At 33.5% G+C, this 17279-nt stretch overlaps 1 protein-coding gene across 2 annotated transcripts in view; it reads left to right on the top strand.

Moving 5' to 3' along the window:
• Nucleotides 1–15049, top strand: part of LOC143247429 (uncharacterized) — a 110544-nt gene extending 95495 nt beyond the window's left edge. Inside the window, exons 14-15 of one of the 2 annotated variants that reach the window (XM_076495505.1) lie at nucleotides 586–688; nucleotides 13702–15049. In XM_076495505.1, coding sequence (XP_076351620.1) covers nucleotides 586–688; nucleotides 13702–13710 — 112 coding nt within the window. In that variant the 3' untranslated portion in view covers nucleotides 13711–15049. The remainder of the gene's footprint in view (nucleotides 1–585; nucleotides 689–13701) is intronic. The other variant, XM_076495504.1, reaches the window with a different exon arrangement.
• Nucleotides 15050–17279: the final 2230 nt, after the last annotated feature.

Raw genomic sequence — 17279 nt, forward strand, 5'->3', positions numbered from 1 at the left:
AAAAACAAACTTAATTTGTGCTTTAAAAACCATTAATTTTTTAAACATTTTTTTTAAGTATGCAAGTACTGCATAATTTGACTAAGGGTATGAAAAGTTGTGTTTTTGGTCAGTTTTGATCATGATGTTTCTGTTTTTTAATTAACATTACATTCCTAATTTTGTTATTGCTGTTGAAGATAATTCAATGCCAATAAAACACACACAAACCTGGAAGGAATGTAATATTTTGATAACAATTACATTTTTTTGAAAATTATTTTGTATTTTAGTATATCAGATACTAAATTAAATAAGTAAAAAACCATGCAGTATTTGTAAGTTATATTGGCACTCAAGAAATTAATAATAATAAAATGTCCTTTCAGTATAATCCAGTGAAGTGGTTACATGGCAAGTGAACATCATATAATAAAAACAATGATAATAATAATCTCTTCAATAATGGGAAATTTGCTGTTAATTAATGATCATTAGATTTTAGGTTTATGCCATTTGTGTAAAGTGTAACACTGTGCCAAAATGTGGGTAAATATGTATGCTGTAACATATAGCCCTTTTATAACTTTTATTTTTCATTAATAGGGAAGAAGACAAAGTTCTTTTGGAAACTTGTCAGAAGCTGGGAACTAGTGAAGAAGCATTCCAACAGGTTATCAAACTTTTAACAGATAAAACTATGTTGCAGGTATGAAAATAAAATTGATAGTTTTTGCATTTAGTGTGTATACATTCCCAAAGCACATTCAAAGAGATTTTTGAAGTTAAACTGCTTTCAAATTATACTTTGAAATATGTGTTACATTTACCTGGATTATATTAAGTTCTGTAATGGTGCCTTGGGCTATATTGTGTAACTGCCAGATATACTGCTGGACAAAATCTTAAGGCCAATGAACATAAAAAAAATGTGCATTTTGTGAAGTTAGACTCAACCACTTATTTGAGTAGTGCTTCGAAAGATGAAAATATGAAAACGGAAAATAAAAAAAAAAACTTTTTTACCATTTAATAGGGAAAATGTCAATACTATGAAATTAGCCTCAATACTAGCTGGTCAAAAGTGTAAGACCATACTTAAATGAAACATTAATCGGTAAACACGTAACAAAATTTAGTCATTTGTGTTCAAGCATTAGCATTTTCAACATTTCTCACTGACATCTCCTGTGTTACATTGGGTAAAAACATGGCAAAGGCTAAAAAGTTGACAGAATTTGAACGTGGCAGAATTGCCGAACTGCAAAAGCAAGGTCTCTTTCAATGTGCAATCACTGGTGAGATTGGGTGTAGTAAAACTGCTGTTGCAGTTACAGAATGAGAATTTCAAATGGTTGACCCAAGAAAATTTTGCCGGCATTGAGTGAGTAGGAGGATTCGACAGGTTGTCTGGCAAGACACAATCGTCGAACCAAATTAAGGATTTTATGGATGCAGAATGCAGCTCAAGAACAATAAGACGGCATCTACAAGAGAAAGGTTTTAAAAACTGTAAATGTCTTCAAAGGCCATGTCTCCTTCCACACCATGAAACAGCTTGGTTAAACTTTGCTGAGAAGCACCAAACATGGAATGTAGAAAAGTGGAAGAAGGTTTTGTTCTCTGACGAGAAAAAATTTAACCTGGATGGTCCAGATGGCTTCCAACATTACTGACACGATAAGGACATCCCACCAGAGACATTTTCTACACGACGCAGTGGAGGATGTTCCATCATGATCTGGGGTGCTTTCTCCTTCCATACATCAATGGAGATTTGAGTTATACAAGGGCATCAAACAATGGCTGGCTACATTGGCATGTTGGAAAGAGCATCCTTATTGACTGAAGGCCCTCACTTGTGTGGAAATGACTGGATTTTTCAGAAGGACAACACTGCAATCCAGAATGCCTGCAGGACAAAGGACTTTTTCATGGTGAATAACATGATTCTTTTGGACCATCCAACGTGTTGGCTTGAACTGAACCCCATTGAAAATGTTTGAGAGTGGATGGCAAGGCAAGTCTATAGAAATGGACGTCAGTTGCAAACAGTGCATGATCTTCGTGAAGCCATTTTCACCACTTGGAATAACATTCCAACCAGCCATCTGCAAATGCTTATATTGGCCATGCCAAAGCGAATGTTTGAAGTTATTTGCAATGACAGCCGTGCAGCTCACTACGAGACCTCTGGTTGGGCATTTTCTAATCTCTTTAGAACTTCTTTTTGGTACGATCTTAAACTTTGCCAGCTAGTATTTAGACTAATTTTATAGTGCTCACATTTTCCCCATTAAATGCTAAAAAAGTTTTTTATTTTTATTTTCCCTTTTCTTATTTTCATCTTTCAAAGCTCTACTCAAATAAGTAGTTGAGTGTAACAATGCAAAATACATATTTTTTCTTCATGTTCATTGGTCTTAAGATTTTTGGTTAGCAGTGTATATTGGTAGCTTCAGCATTCAAACAGGTAAGAGAGGTGATATTATCATATCTTTACTCATATATTATCTGCAAACACTTGATATACAGAAAGATGAATAGGAGCTCACAAACTTGTATAGCATGTGGATGATCCATTCAGTTACATTTATAATTGAGATAATATGTCAGCATCTGTTTGACTATATGCATCAACCCACTTTGTGAATAGTTTATTATCACCAGAAGAAACAACTACCATAATTACCTTTAGAAAATTCTCTGAAATGGAAAAGTTACACTATGAGGCTTATATCATTGGTTTACATTTCTATGGGATTGTAGCCCATAAAACTGTCTTTATAAACGTCTGCATATCCTGTAATGTTTGGAGAATTTAAAATCTCAGATATTTTGGTGCCACTAGCTGCTTTTTGGGTTGGTCACCTTGCTTTGTTAATAGTGATGGTGGTGCTTTCAGTGTAACATATTCAGTTGTTCAAGTGCAAAACATCACATACTTCCTTTCAATGTTAAACAATATATGGTAGTTGCTCTTCACCTTGTTGCACAACATTTAGCACATCTTTGAAATGTGGTCCTGTAACTGTTATTCGTATAGTTTGTTTGTTGTATTCAGTGGTTTCTTATGTTCCATTTTAAGTTGTGATAGACAATATATCTATCACAAATGATTCATAGCAGCATTATGTCCAGGATTCAGGCAATCCACAAGTGAAGAAATATCACCTTGTGATGAGAAAATTCATCTGCATTCCGTGCTTCTGATCAAATTAATATTATACAGAGAAGTTGTATGTTTGCAAAGTTGTTATCCAATGTACAGTCATACTTTCTGGTTTTATTAAGTTGATACTGATTTCTGTGGTGCTTTGTGTACTTTAGCTTTAAAAAAAAGCATGTGGAAAAGAGTTCCATATCAGGAAGTTACCCTCATGGCAAAATATTTAAAAGAAATAGAAACAAAACCTATAAATCATAGATATGTTTGTTACATAAAGAATACTGATAATGTAAAAATGAAAATAAAAAGAAATCAAACAGGAGAATTATGAGGTAAGAAGAAATCATGTTCTTTGTAAGAAACTTTGGCAAATTTTGATTTTGAACACAACTGTCACATCCAGAAACAGATATCAGAAACACGTATACAGATGTGAAAGAACAAGTGCCAGGTGTATTTAGTACCTAAGCCATAGACATGAAGTAAAAATGTAAAAATAACAGCTATGAAAAATAATAACATCAGTTAAAACAGTTCAAACTGGAATCCTGAAACAGAATTATTGTCAAGCATGACTATTCAGGAAATTAAGTTTGAGTATATTGCTGCTTTATTTTTATGCTTTACTTTAAAAAAAATTATTCACACTGGGGAAACAACTGCAAATATTAAATTATTTTAATTTTTTTCTGCTCACATCTTAATTACTTTTAAACAAGTATTCCTATTTTACATCACTTATGATTAGCATATCTGCACATAAGATTTTCAGTTTTAGTTAATGCTAAAAGCAGTGCTGCTATAGTAGAAAAGGGTTCCACAAAGTATGTATAGTACAAAGCAAAACCAAGAAATCATTGATATGTTTGTTTATAAGGTTGTATAATTCTGTAACTGTAAATGCTCTTTTCCTATTCTTTTTGTGTAGGAGAAACTATACATGTCTACACAACAGTGTATTTCTTTAACTTCAGTTTTAGACCTGTTGACCAAAAATGTTGAAATACAGTTGCACAGGTATTTTTTACTACAGCTTGGGAAATGCAGTCATGTACCAAAATATTATACAACACTTAAATTAACCTTTTCCTGATCAGAGGATTGTTTTTTGACCTACCCTAATTTTCACCTTGTCATAGTGGTAATACTTAACCAAAATGCAAATTTTTTACATATTTTCTAACTAACGTCTATTTTTTATTCTAAAATTCATATAATTTGATTTAATATCTCTATACTTTATTTGGGAAAAATCTTAAATTATGTTGAAAGACACTTTTCTGAAAATAAAGAATTGTACTTGTAAGCAAGTTAAATGTTTTTGAAATTCTTGCCAATTAAAGTTGCACAACTTTTGGTTATAAGTTATAAAATTCAAAACTAAAACTCACAAAAATGTGATGTAAAACCTCACTTTCCAGAATTGTATCACTGTTACCTTTGTTAGGTTTGTATTATAATTTTTGTAAACAATACCCTTGGCCATGATCAATTTATATATTTAATCTAGCATGTTTTCAACACATAATAAGACATTTTATTAGAATGTGGTGTTTATTATGAAAAAAAGGATTTGAGCCATCCAAATAGTTTACTATCACTTACCTTACTGACTAAACCTAATAAAACTAACTGGATGTTTTAGGAATAGATCAGTGATGTTGAGGGTTATTCTCTGTAGAGAGAGCCAATAATTTTCTGGTAGAGTTTACCCTTTTAATCCTAGTTCTTCTGGGTGAAGCACAATGAAAAGTGCATGTAATACCTTTGTGCCCTCCAGTCTTTGCATTGTGCAAAGTCTGGCAATTTCTTGCTTTAGAGCTTGTAACAAGAATTGAAAAATTCAGCTTGATGGTTTATGTATGTTCATACATTTTTCAGTCTGAGCTTGTAGTTCTTTACCTTGCTGAACTGCAAGAAGCACCTGGAGCTTTTGAAATAATGATTGTCGCATCTGTCCAACATTAGTATCTCCTGCTATATAAGTTTACATATGGCAGAAATGGTTTTGATAACCATACTTGTTCAGGATCAGGACATTCAATGAATGGACAGGGTCTTACTGTGTGGCCAGGAAATCTATGTCGATTATCAAAATTTTCAATGATACATGATGTACCATAAAATTAGCATCAATAGTGTTTCACAAAGACTGTAACTGCATTTTGTTTTCTCATATAGTATCTGTATTCTGTAGTCATGAGTGTATGCAATTACCTATTCTACTTTATCATACAATTGTAAGGACAGTACAGCAATTCCACTATTACTGTAACACAAACTTGTAGTCATGTCACAGATATGGAAACATTGGAATTCCTTCTAAATTATGCTTCAGGCTCTCATGGTAGCTCACATTCCTCAATCAGTGTGAAGTGTGTTCTTATCTTTTGTGAGAACTGATAATAGTGTAGCAATCTTGTAGAAATTGAACATAAACTAATTTAAGTATGAGATAATACTGGAATAACAGTAGATTTCTACCATAATCACAGGTTGAAGCCAATTCCTCACCCGTACTTTTATCAGGATCTGTGAATATTCCAACTCCACCCACAATATTTTGATGAAGTTCCACTTCTTGTGTACAAACACACATTCTCCTGTCTTCAGGGTTAAGCCTGCTTTTTTTATATACTGGAATACCAATCTAAAGTTCTTGAATGTAGTAGGCTCAAACTTCAACAAAATGCTAAGATGTCTTCTAAAGCACTTCTTGCATGAGAGCCATTTTGGTGTAAATCCTTGTAGGTAGGTATGTTAAACAGTCTAAATGGTATAATACAAAACACACAAGTCTGCCATCATTATCCAACTTGATTTGCAAGTGCCTGAATAATACATGTTAAAGTGTTAAACCACTGGAACTTTCAATTTGACATGTTAAAGTGATCAATACATTTTATAGCATTTAACTACTAAAATCATTCTGGATCATGAACATGCAAGGATGTTCTTTCTTACATTTTTCAGATAGTCATTACTGGAGGTGGCCAAGCATACAATGAAAGCTGTATGATCTTATTGTTTAACATCCATTGTACCCTAGTGCTGACTTTGTCTATATAGTGTGTAGGCCATCATCTCATTGAAATATATTTGACACTGTGTTAACAGCTTAGCAGACATTTGCAGAGACCACAGTCCTTGGATGAATAATTTATCCATGTTCTAGGACAGCAGGTTCTTTTGTGATCAATATTTGCCTTTATGAGATACCTTCATGGCCAAAGGGGCTCACTATTGCTCTGTGGTGTCCACTGTCTTCTTTGCCAGTGAAACAGTTCCTGCTAGTTCATCCACATCCAGTCTTTGGTAGCTTTAAGTACAGCTGTGGTTGAGTTGCTCTGGCTGTAAAGGTTCTAGGAGTCACACACATACTACCTTATTCAATATTGGACTTGCAAGATGCCAAACTTTTGCTACCATTTTCAACCTGTTCCCATTGCTCTAAAGTCACTACTCAATGGTAGTACAATAAATAATTTTGAGTGCATAAGATATCGGTGCTTTCTTCATGATAAATGATTTTGAGTGCATAATACATTGGTGCTTTCTTCACGAGTTATAATCTGTAATTAAGAAAAACTCCTGGACCCTTGCATCATCTACAAAAATCCTACATCCAGGAAAGGACTACTTCTGTTTTGGTAACTCTCTCAAATAACCATATCCTTTCTGTAAACAACTCTTCCTTGAGTTGTGGAAAATGTTATTTCTTCACAAAAGAATCCATTTTAAACTTAACAACTCAAGAGAATTTTAACACAATAATAGAAAACTGTACAGTAATATGACCTGTAGTCGTGGCAGTAAAGTTTCTTCTTTCTATCCATTCTGTAGTCTTTTTTTTTTAGATCAGACTGTTTTTCTTTGAAGTGATAAGATAGGTTTGTAAAGTTGCAGGGCATTAGACTAAGGTATTTATCAAGAAGTAATTCTTAGTTCTCTACACGTGGGAAAAAGAAACTGAACCTAACTGTATAAATCTACAGCAAACCATTGTTATATTCATATATAGATTATGTTTGTGTACGTACTTCTTTCATGTGTTAGACAGTCACTGTTTCTGGATCCAGATTATTCTCCCTCCAGACTTCCTTATCCCATATTGACTAAACCTCCTGTTTATGGTTAAAATGTTAATATTAGGTGTATCCAGAATGAGTAGTGCTGCATATGAGATTGGTCAATTCTCATTTGCCAATAAAAGAAGTTATAACCTTAAGATATATGAGCTATTGTTGGAAGAAAACGTCTACTTTCATTAAACAAATTGCAGCTTTACATCCAATTTCTCAGCAAGTGTTATCTCCAGGGCACAGACAGTGTTGATTAATACATAGCTAGAGAAATAACTTGAACTTTCTTAATCACATATACACCTGACTAACTGCAAGGTTTTGCAAAATTAAAAACAAGAAAGTAAAAAATGCATAGTGCATATACTGCTATGCTGACATTTATGTTTTACAAAATGAACATTTAAGCTCATCAGTGTACACAGTAAAGTTTTCTTAAGCATCGTGTTGTCCCTGACAGTTGGCTGTGTTCTATAGCAGGTTGAAATATGTTTGAAACTACACATATTAAAAATAAAATGAAAGAAACAATACTCAGTGTGAAAATGAATGAAAACAAAGTAATAACTGAACACAGGAAATATACAAGAGAATGAGATATGTAATGTTTGCATACCACAAGGAAAATATTCAGTGATTTAAATAGTATGAGTGAATATATTATCACAAAGAATATATAAAAACCTGACAATTGAAATATTATTAATGCATCATGCTTGTAAATTGGAAGAGGAAGGATATAATACTCTAAACTTGCTTGTGAGTATTGGCTTCTCTATTTGAAAAGGTGCTAGAATCTATTTATTGAGATCATCTTGTAATATCAGAACTAAGTATAGGTTTAGAATTTTTTGTTTCACCACATTAATGTAGTTCATACTTTTCTACATAAGGGAAAAGATTAGAAGTGTAGGGAAAACCATACTGGAAGTAATAATAGTGTTTTGGTATTTTCAGTATATTAACTTTTTTTTTCAATGAGTTGAATTAGTTCAATTTGTCATGAATCAGATAAATCTACTTATGAGACAAAATTGTCAAAAAAGTTTTATGTCCAAGAGAGTCTTCTTATGGTTATTGAGTTATTAAATGTGTTTTAATACTTGTAAGCATAAAATCCTAGACCTATGATACAAAAAGATTAATACATTTTGGTGTTGTGAGAGGGAGAACTGGATTTGACTTTTGACTTCTCAAAACTCTTTGTCTGTGGTGACTAAATATGTCTAGGTACTGTTATACATATTATGTAAATTAATTTAAAAGTAGAGTATGATTTTCACTTTAGAATGAGATTTTATATGAATTACTATTTTAATTCTTCATCTAATGAAAGATAGAGTATCAGTTTGCTACAAAAGAACATTTTTGGCTAGAATTACTTTTGGTTGTAGAAGTTTAAGTTGTAAATATTTGTTAATATAAATTTTGTTGGTTTCTTAGAGACATTATGTGTCAAGTTCTGTTAATTACTTTTAGCTTAACAGAGTACAAAATGTGATTTGTAAAGCTTCCCCACTTGACTGCATTCATTCTTGAGCACTGGTGCCAGTAAGTATATTTTTAACGAACAAATATTCACTTCATTTGTAATCGACATAATTATCATAACTCAGTTCATAAACAATAACATTGGAATCAAACAAGTGCTTGTAGGTTTTAGTCATTTGGTAAGTAATATGTTCAATGCTTATTTCACATTGAATTGATACACGTTATTTAATGTATGTGTACACACTACCCATGAAATATGTTAAACTAAATTATATGATTTTGTATTGATATCATTATGTTTTAAACACAGAGATGTTAACAGTTTGCAAAATATTGTTTCCAATATGATACTTACCTCCACTTACAAAATTAGCTATTTTTATTCAGTGCTACTCTCTTGATGCAAACGTTTTCATTATGTATACCACAAATCGTTTGCTCTCCTTTTCTTGAAATAGTACTTTCTAATGTATCTTTCATATAAATCATCATGCATCATCTATAAACCAGTAGCAGTATAGTATGTAAATGTTATGTAGATGACTCCCTCTACTGAACATTTACTACTTCTTTGGCAGCATTCATGTTTGGACACACTTTTTCTATTTATTTATTTTTCTTCCAAAGTGGTTTGTCGTTAACTTCATTTGATTAATATTCAACCAACCAATATTTCAAATTTAACAGTTAATACAAGTTACTTTGTTTCTGCACTTGAGTTATGTGAAACTTTTATGTGCAATGTATTCTGAGCTAACCTAACCACTCTAAGTGTTACAACAATAACGACCATTCTAGTTGGGACCTAAGGTGCTCTGACTGCACCTTCTGAGCCTTTATTGACTGATGAGTACCTCATTATTCTTTTTACACCTCTTGAGTTTGCCTGTCATTCCTGTTCCTGACCTGGGGATTCTCATAGGCCTGATTCAATCGTCTTAGACATTTTCAGGTTTGTGTTCTTTATTACTGTCACCTATTTATTTTTCAACTCATCCTCAATTATTATATGCACTATTTCCCACTTTAAGTTTTTAATTGGTATTTGGGTTATTGTTGTTCCAGTAACCTTATATTTCTGCAGGGATATTAACTTTTATTCTCCTCATGGCCTTCTAATCATTGGGCAGTCTGTTTGAGGGGGATCCTACATCTACTATTAGTTTTCTGCATAATCTTCTCCAGTATTTGTCTTCTTTGCATTAGCTTTCAGATAATCTACTCTGATATCATGTGGAATTTTTGCCAATGTTCTTCACTTTCTCTCCTCTTTGGCCTGTACTTTGTTCTCAATTCTGGCTTTAAGTGCATGGTTTCTTTGTTGTTGGGCCTTTGAGATAGGAACTCAGTTTGCCTTGGCTTGTTGTTCCTTTATATATCTCAAGGTTTTATATCTTTCTCCTTTCTTGGTCTTTGTATTTTTGTCCAGACCTTGACGGTGTTGCAAGTAGGGTCAGCCTGCAAACAGTCTTCTCTTACAGCTTTAATAGACTGTTTATCTTGGCCTGCACCTCACATATGCCCTATTCTCTTCCTGTCCTACATTTTCCCAACCATTACCTGTCCATCAATTCTGGATACTTCTTTTCCTTGATTTTCTTAATTGAGTTCCACCCATTGCCACTGGTACTGGTGACTAATCTGAGGGTTTGGGTCCTGTGACAGGTTGATTGTTGGTATTTCTTCTTTTCAGAAGGTTTTGTTATCCAGTTTTCTTCCTCTGCCCATCTCTCACTACCAGTATCCTTTCTTCCTCCTCAAGATCCTGTTGTGTGGCAGCTTCTGTCAGAGATAGTTTGGATTTTTACTTTGAATCAAGCAATTGAATCAGTTCACCATATTTCAGGGGGTTTTCTTTCCATTTATTTTTGTTGTTTCTTAAGGCAGTTGGTGATTGACAGTTACTCAGTGATTTTTTTCTTCCACTGCTTTATCATATCTCTTTACGTTTCCCATGGTGTGTTTTTCCTCTCACTCTTGGATGGATTTTTTACGTGAATGGTAGATGATTTTAATGTCTCCATTGCCTATCTTCACCTCCTGTTAGTACTTCAGTTTCCACTTTCTCTTTGGTTTTTCCATCTCTGGGTGGGTAATTAACTTTGGGCATTCCCAAAGGGTTTTGTTTATTATTTTCACGCTTTAGAATTTTGATTTCATTATTACATGGAGTAATGGCTTCTTTTTGGTCACTTTAGAAGGAATAGACCAGTTGCATTCCCCATTTTTTTTCTATAGTAGCTCTAGTGGGCTGGTTGTTTGAATAAGGGGACCTTCCTTCAAACCCCTCTGTCCCTCTTTTGTTGCATGCTACCTTCCCTTTACATCTCCATCACATAGATCTTAGATTTCACCATACTATCTTAGCTCAGTCACTTACTACTCACAAGATTCTGTTGCTTTTGAGGATGTGGTCCTCCTTACCTGCATGCATTGCTCTCAGTCATGTTGATGTGGGATCCCTGCAGTAGACACTTCATGTATAATGAAACCTTGTACAGGATTCTCTTTTCCCGCTTTTTACCTTCCTCCTTCCTTTAGTGATGGTGCTTTACAGTAGTGACTGGACTTAGCATACATCAGTGTGTGTGCCAATTCCTCCCCCTCATTTGGTTACATGTCTCCTCGCAGACACTTCCCTTCAGGGATGAGGGTTTGGGTCAATTACCATAAAGCTTTTGGCCATTGGTCTGCATTAGCTATTGTCTTGTTTATTAATTTTTGTGACCTTCTCACTTCCTTTTTTTTTTTTTTGCAAGTTACTGTTTAATGGTGATTTTTTTTTCAAAAGCTCTATGAGAATGACTGTTATTGACCATAGGGGAGACACCTGGTCCAGTGATTTCTGTTTTCAGACTTTGGATCTGCTATACCAGGTTGATGCTCACCACATTTGTATTATTGCATCTCATGTTTCTGCTGCTTTCAATCCAATTACAAATCATCATTAACACCCAAGCCCAATCTCTCCCACAGAGTGGTTCCTTCAATCCACTTGTCTTCAAAGACTTTTGCTTTCTTTGGAGTGCTCCCCAATTGGATACTTTTGCCATAAGAATACCTGGTTGCCTCTCTTTTGGTTCTTTGTACCCCAACCATAAGCTCTGGATCTCAATTCCTTCAGCCAGGATTAGTGTTACTCATACCTTTTTGTGTACTCTCCCTTCCAGTTGCTTCTTCAGGTGAATTCTGTGGTACACTTCACTCCTTGTCACATCCTACTGAATTCATCCCATTGTACAGCACAGTTGGTTTTCATAGCTCAGATGTCTACTCCTTGCACCACCAGTCTCTCTGTTTCCTTCTTTGTCAACCTCAATCCATGCTCTACTTTCCTCTATTCCCATCCTGTGTCTTTACACCTGGTTTTGGTCCATTCTTTGATGTGCAGATCTGGCTTCTTACATAGAGTCACCTCCTTTTTTGCTACTTCTATTTTTCCATCTTCTGTGTCAGTAATATCAGTATAGGTGGGAGATTTTCCGTGTTGGTTAACTTACATGAGAGTTCCTGTTGACTCTTCTTCTATGGCTGGAGTGGTGAATTGTCTTTGATCGTTTGGTTTTGATCTCCATATTTGCAGGATTGCTGGACTGTTTCATTTGCCATTGATATTTCATGTACCCTTTATCATCCCACCTGTTTGCTCCTTTCTCTCTAATATCATGATGGCTCAGGAGAGTCATTTCTTCTCTTTTACTATCATCTGTTGCTCACCTGTATTCTTGCCAGACCCCAATAGTCTGCTGGGTCCAGTCTAGGCCCTATATTACACGTACAGCTACCCATCTATGTTCATACAATTGTCTTTTATTCTCTAACACTTCTCATCCATTTGTGATATTTCCCTTCTCCTTTACAAATTGTTCTGCCATTTGGTTTGTTTTTCATTTGGCCAACTTCTTTCTCTGTGCTTCCTCCTGTACCTTTTTACAGGCCTTTCTTTATTTCCTTGAATCGTGCTCTGTAGTGAAAGGTACCTGACCAAGTATTCTTCAACAATAAAATTTGTTCTGCATGGTTGCCATAGAGATGGAATGTTACACAAGATTGCTGGAAGATTATTTACCTTGTGCCAGTTCGTTTATAAATATGTTTATTCCAGACCATACCACCCTTGGATTGCATGGGTAAAGTAGAAGATGATAGCAGCACATCCCTACCATGCCTGAAGTAAATTACTTGGTTTGGTCTGCTTTTCAAAGTATGGTATCATGGTCACCTATTGCACCATCTCTGGTGATGATGATCCCATGGACCCTATCACATATTTTAACCCCCTTCTTTGAGTGAAGTCAGGGAGTACTTACCACCTTCCAGTTTTCAACTGCTGGGGTAGTGGACCACTAGAGGCTTCTTCCTAAATGCTTTCTAGTACACAGTTGGCTTTGACCAATGACCATACAGTCAGGGTAGGACAGTGGTTTTCTGCTGGTATAGATGCAATGTGGCCTCCACAGAAATTGATCTATCTTCTTGTTGATGGACATAGCTTCCTGATTACAATACACTGAGTTGATCTGTCTCTTCCTGGTGCTTTTACACAATCATTAAAATTGATTCATCATCTTAACGTTGACATAGGATTCTCTTGCCAATTCCATACCACTTGGAATTGATCTACTGCTCATGCAGTTTACCTCTTTAAATTGGGAACTCTCATTTTACCTTTGCAAGGACATTGGTTCCAAAGTATTAAGGATTAGATTTAACTGAATCAATCAATATAAGTCCTTGCACAAGTTGAACCCATAGTCTCAATGTCAGTGCCAGTGCTGTAGAGTGTTGATCTTGTGTTGTACCCAGAAATTGATGCAGACCTTAAACCCCAATTTTTGGGTTGGAGGTGAAGGTAGTATTATCCCCATCTTACCCTCAGCACTATACATTTCACTTGTTTATAACATTTACTTTCACATAATCAAACATCTGTATTATATTAATAGTAAATATAATTAGGATGAAATGTAATTACAGACTGTTTGAGATCAGCTGTTTGACTGAACATGAAATGGATATCCACAAAGGAAAAATACTGATGAAGTGAAAGCCATGTTGATGAGTTACATCTACTTTTTTTCCAGGTGAAGGAAAGGTTCTGGGATTTAGTTCACATATTTGATCTGGAAGAGAGTGACAAGAGTGAAACAGAAACTGAAGAAAGTGAAGGAGAGTAAAACATGAAATTAGTTCAGATACGTTCAGATTACTAAAATTCAAAAATTAAAAACTAGGAAGGACATCCAGATTACCATATTAATAAGTATCACTAGGAAGTATTGAAGGAATAATTGACAATGACAAACTATAGCTGACTTTATGTGCTTGCATTAATAAACTAAATTGAACACTGATATTTAAGGAACAAAGCAAGCAGAAAGAAAGGCACATTGAAATAGAAGTAGCAGAATTTAGGGTCATATTGATTCTATTCGTGATATGTTTTACAACTTTAAATGTGGGATCCTGGATGTTATATATTCATAATGAGGGAAATTATTCCAAAAATTGCAAATTTGTTTTGTAGCATCTTTGGTTTTATGAAATTTTATTAACATAAGGTATTAAGTTTTAAAACATGCATAAATAAAAATTATTGTACTTTTTTTTAAGGGTTTAAATAGTTATATTATAAGAAACACTATAAACATTTATTCCAGCCTTTACAAATATATTTTTATTAGTTGAGCTGTTGTTTTTATAATAATCATATGATATCCTAAAAATTGTCTTGGGATAAAACTATGCTGTTTTCATCATGGTATGTATTCACTTTCACTCAAACATATAAAATGTTTTGAAAGTATCTTTTACCATGTTGACTAAAGGAAACTGTTGAAGTTATTATAAAACATTTAATGGAAATGTAATAGCCATACAGAAAGGGGAATTAACAACAAACTGAAAACAACATTTTTATGAAGTCTACAGGAAGCTGGTAAGTAAATTATGTATAGAGTTAAAAATTTGATATTTGTTTTGTAATTAGAAACAAAATTTGTACAAAAAAGGGATTCAATATGTAAAACATTTGCAATATAATTATTTTGATAATGTAATCTATGAGGCTTGGTGTTTAATATTAAAAAAAAGTGATGCCATGCAATGATGCATGTTATTGAATTAAATGAAAGTATTATTATTCTTGAAATATTAGTTTAAAAGTTTTGGCTTGTATCAACACTTCATTGTAACTTGTACATGTTTATATATCTTTCTATAGATAGATAAATATAGATATATAATGTATATGTGTGTACATGTTTACCTATACATTGTTTTACTTTTTTTTTGTAAAAAATGTTAATAAATGATCTGAATTCCCCACACGTGTGTCTTTTTTTGTTTAAAGTAATTTAAACATCTCTTAATGTTTCATTTTCTGATTGATACAAATATTTAAGACATTGAATATGCAAATGAAAAAGTATTTTTCAGAAAAATTGTTTTCTTATAGAGAGGTACCTGTTCTGTTTTTATTTTCTGTGAATAGGTTAACTAAATTGAGCTTCCAAACATCCTAAGATAAGCTTAGTATGTATGAAGACTATTCGATGATACTTCTTTGTCTTTCTTAAATGTTTTTTTATACATATTTAATAAAAACAAAGAAAGATTGAGAATTTTAGTTATGGAAACTTCACAAAATTATATTTAGTATTTGTGAAATGTTTAAAATAACCTCTTTAAAGTATAACTCTTAAGTGCTTAGCTTATTAAAACCTTCATAAAATAAGTAATGCTATGTTTTAACTTTTTACAAGTTACGTGCTATTTACATTTGCTCTGGTTACTAATACGTCATAAAATTTTTTTATTAAAATGTTTACACTAAAATATCAGCTGAATCTGTCTGCTCTTAGCTTTTAATATTCAAATAACATTTTATGTCAAAATATCAACCTTAAAATTTCAGATGAATCCATGTAAGAATGTTTTCAAAGGCAACCTTGTTTTGTGAAGAACTACTATATTGGAACAAGCCATTAAAGAGTAGATATAAAATTATGTACTTTCAATAATATGTTGCTCAAACTGTATGGCATACTTGCAAAATATGTTTTGTGCATGCATAGTGTCATGGAGAGTTAATGCAAATGATTTATGGAAGTTGCATTAATAGTGCCACTGTCATTGTTTTCTGTTGGTGTGTTTATCTTGCCAGTGACAATAGATATTATTTAATACATTATCAAATAGACTACATAATACTAAGTGATGTTGGTAACATTAAATAATTCTTATAGCAAGAGGCTTATATAATCTAATGGTTTGTGTTGTGTGACTGGGACTATTCAGGGTTCATGTCTCACTGCTGTGAAAATGTGCTCTGCTTTGTTTGGCCATATATATATAAGAAAGAATTTTATATATATATATATATATAAATCAGAAAGAATTATGTCTTGTCTATTTGTTCCTCTTCTAACTATTACTAGGTCACTGTGTCAATTTCAACCAAACAAGGGTCATGTAAATAGGGGTTCACAGCCCCCTCCACCCCCATTATTGCTGTTATTGAGCATTTATTATTTTTAACATAATGTCAACTACTTTCACAGGTGGTGTCATGTCCTTATGCCCCCAAAAATTTTTTTTTTAAACACAGTACTCATACAGTGTTGGAAGAGGGCACACAAATATCATGTCTCAAATGAGTGTACTAGCACGGTTTATAGGAATGAACTAAAAAAAAAACTGGTCATCACTATTGTAGTAATACATAAATTCAGCTGAAGTTTCTATTTCAACAACCACCATAAGGCTGATACAAAGAGCTGTTTCTAATGTTATACCCACTTCCTACTTTCAGCTTTGGCCTGTAAACCACTTCTGCAGCCAATGACCATCAGTTAATTAATTATGTGAAAAATGCTGTGGAAGGACATTAAGAACTGGGTGTTAAAAGCAAGTAGCAGCTCACTTACTGCCACTAAATTGACCACTGCATGTTCCCACAAAGTCACCCTGATTATTACACGATGTATATCATGTTTTAAGTACACATATAGGAAGTATTTAAGGATCATACAAAATTTTTGGTGAGATGATAAGTCACGTAATAATATGCTATGTTATAAATAAATTGTGTAAAAGTTAGGATTTTGCATTATTACCTTTGCCACCATAGGTGGATGGAGGTTATATTGTTAACAAATTGTTAACAAAATTTTTCAAATATAGCTGAATGGATTTAGATGAAAGTTGGTGTATATTTGGACTGTTAACCAACTTTGAAGGGTTAAGGTCTCAAAAGTCAAAAAATCCTTCTATATGAACATGGGAACAAATTTTTCTCTAGTTTTGCTCTGTAACTCACTCACAAATAATTGAATTTCAGTTAAACTTGGAAACATGTAGAATATTATTCCTCATTGTCCTGCATAAAATGGTCAGAGTTCATGATAATAATGGATATACAGACATATTTTATTATAAGTGAGAGCCAAATATAATCAACACTGCATGGTGGAGGTGTAAGAGCTCTACTGAGTGCCTCTTTAGTTTGTCATAATATTCACTACCACATTTGTTTAAGTTCATAATCCATACAA

The sequence above is a fragment of the Tachypleus tridentatus genome, chromosome 3 (assembly GCF_004210375.1).
Source record: "Tachypleus tridentatus isolate NWPU-2018 chromosome 3, ASM421037v1, whole genome shotgun sequence".
NCBI classification, from domain to species: domain Eukaryota; kingdom Metazoa; phylum Arthropoda; class Merostomata; order Xiphosura; family Limulidae; genus Tachypleus; species Tachypleus tridentatus.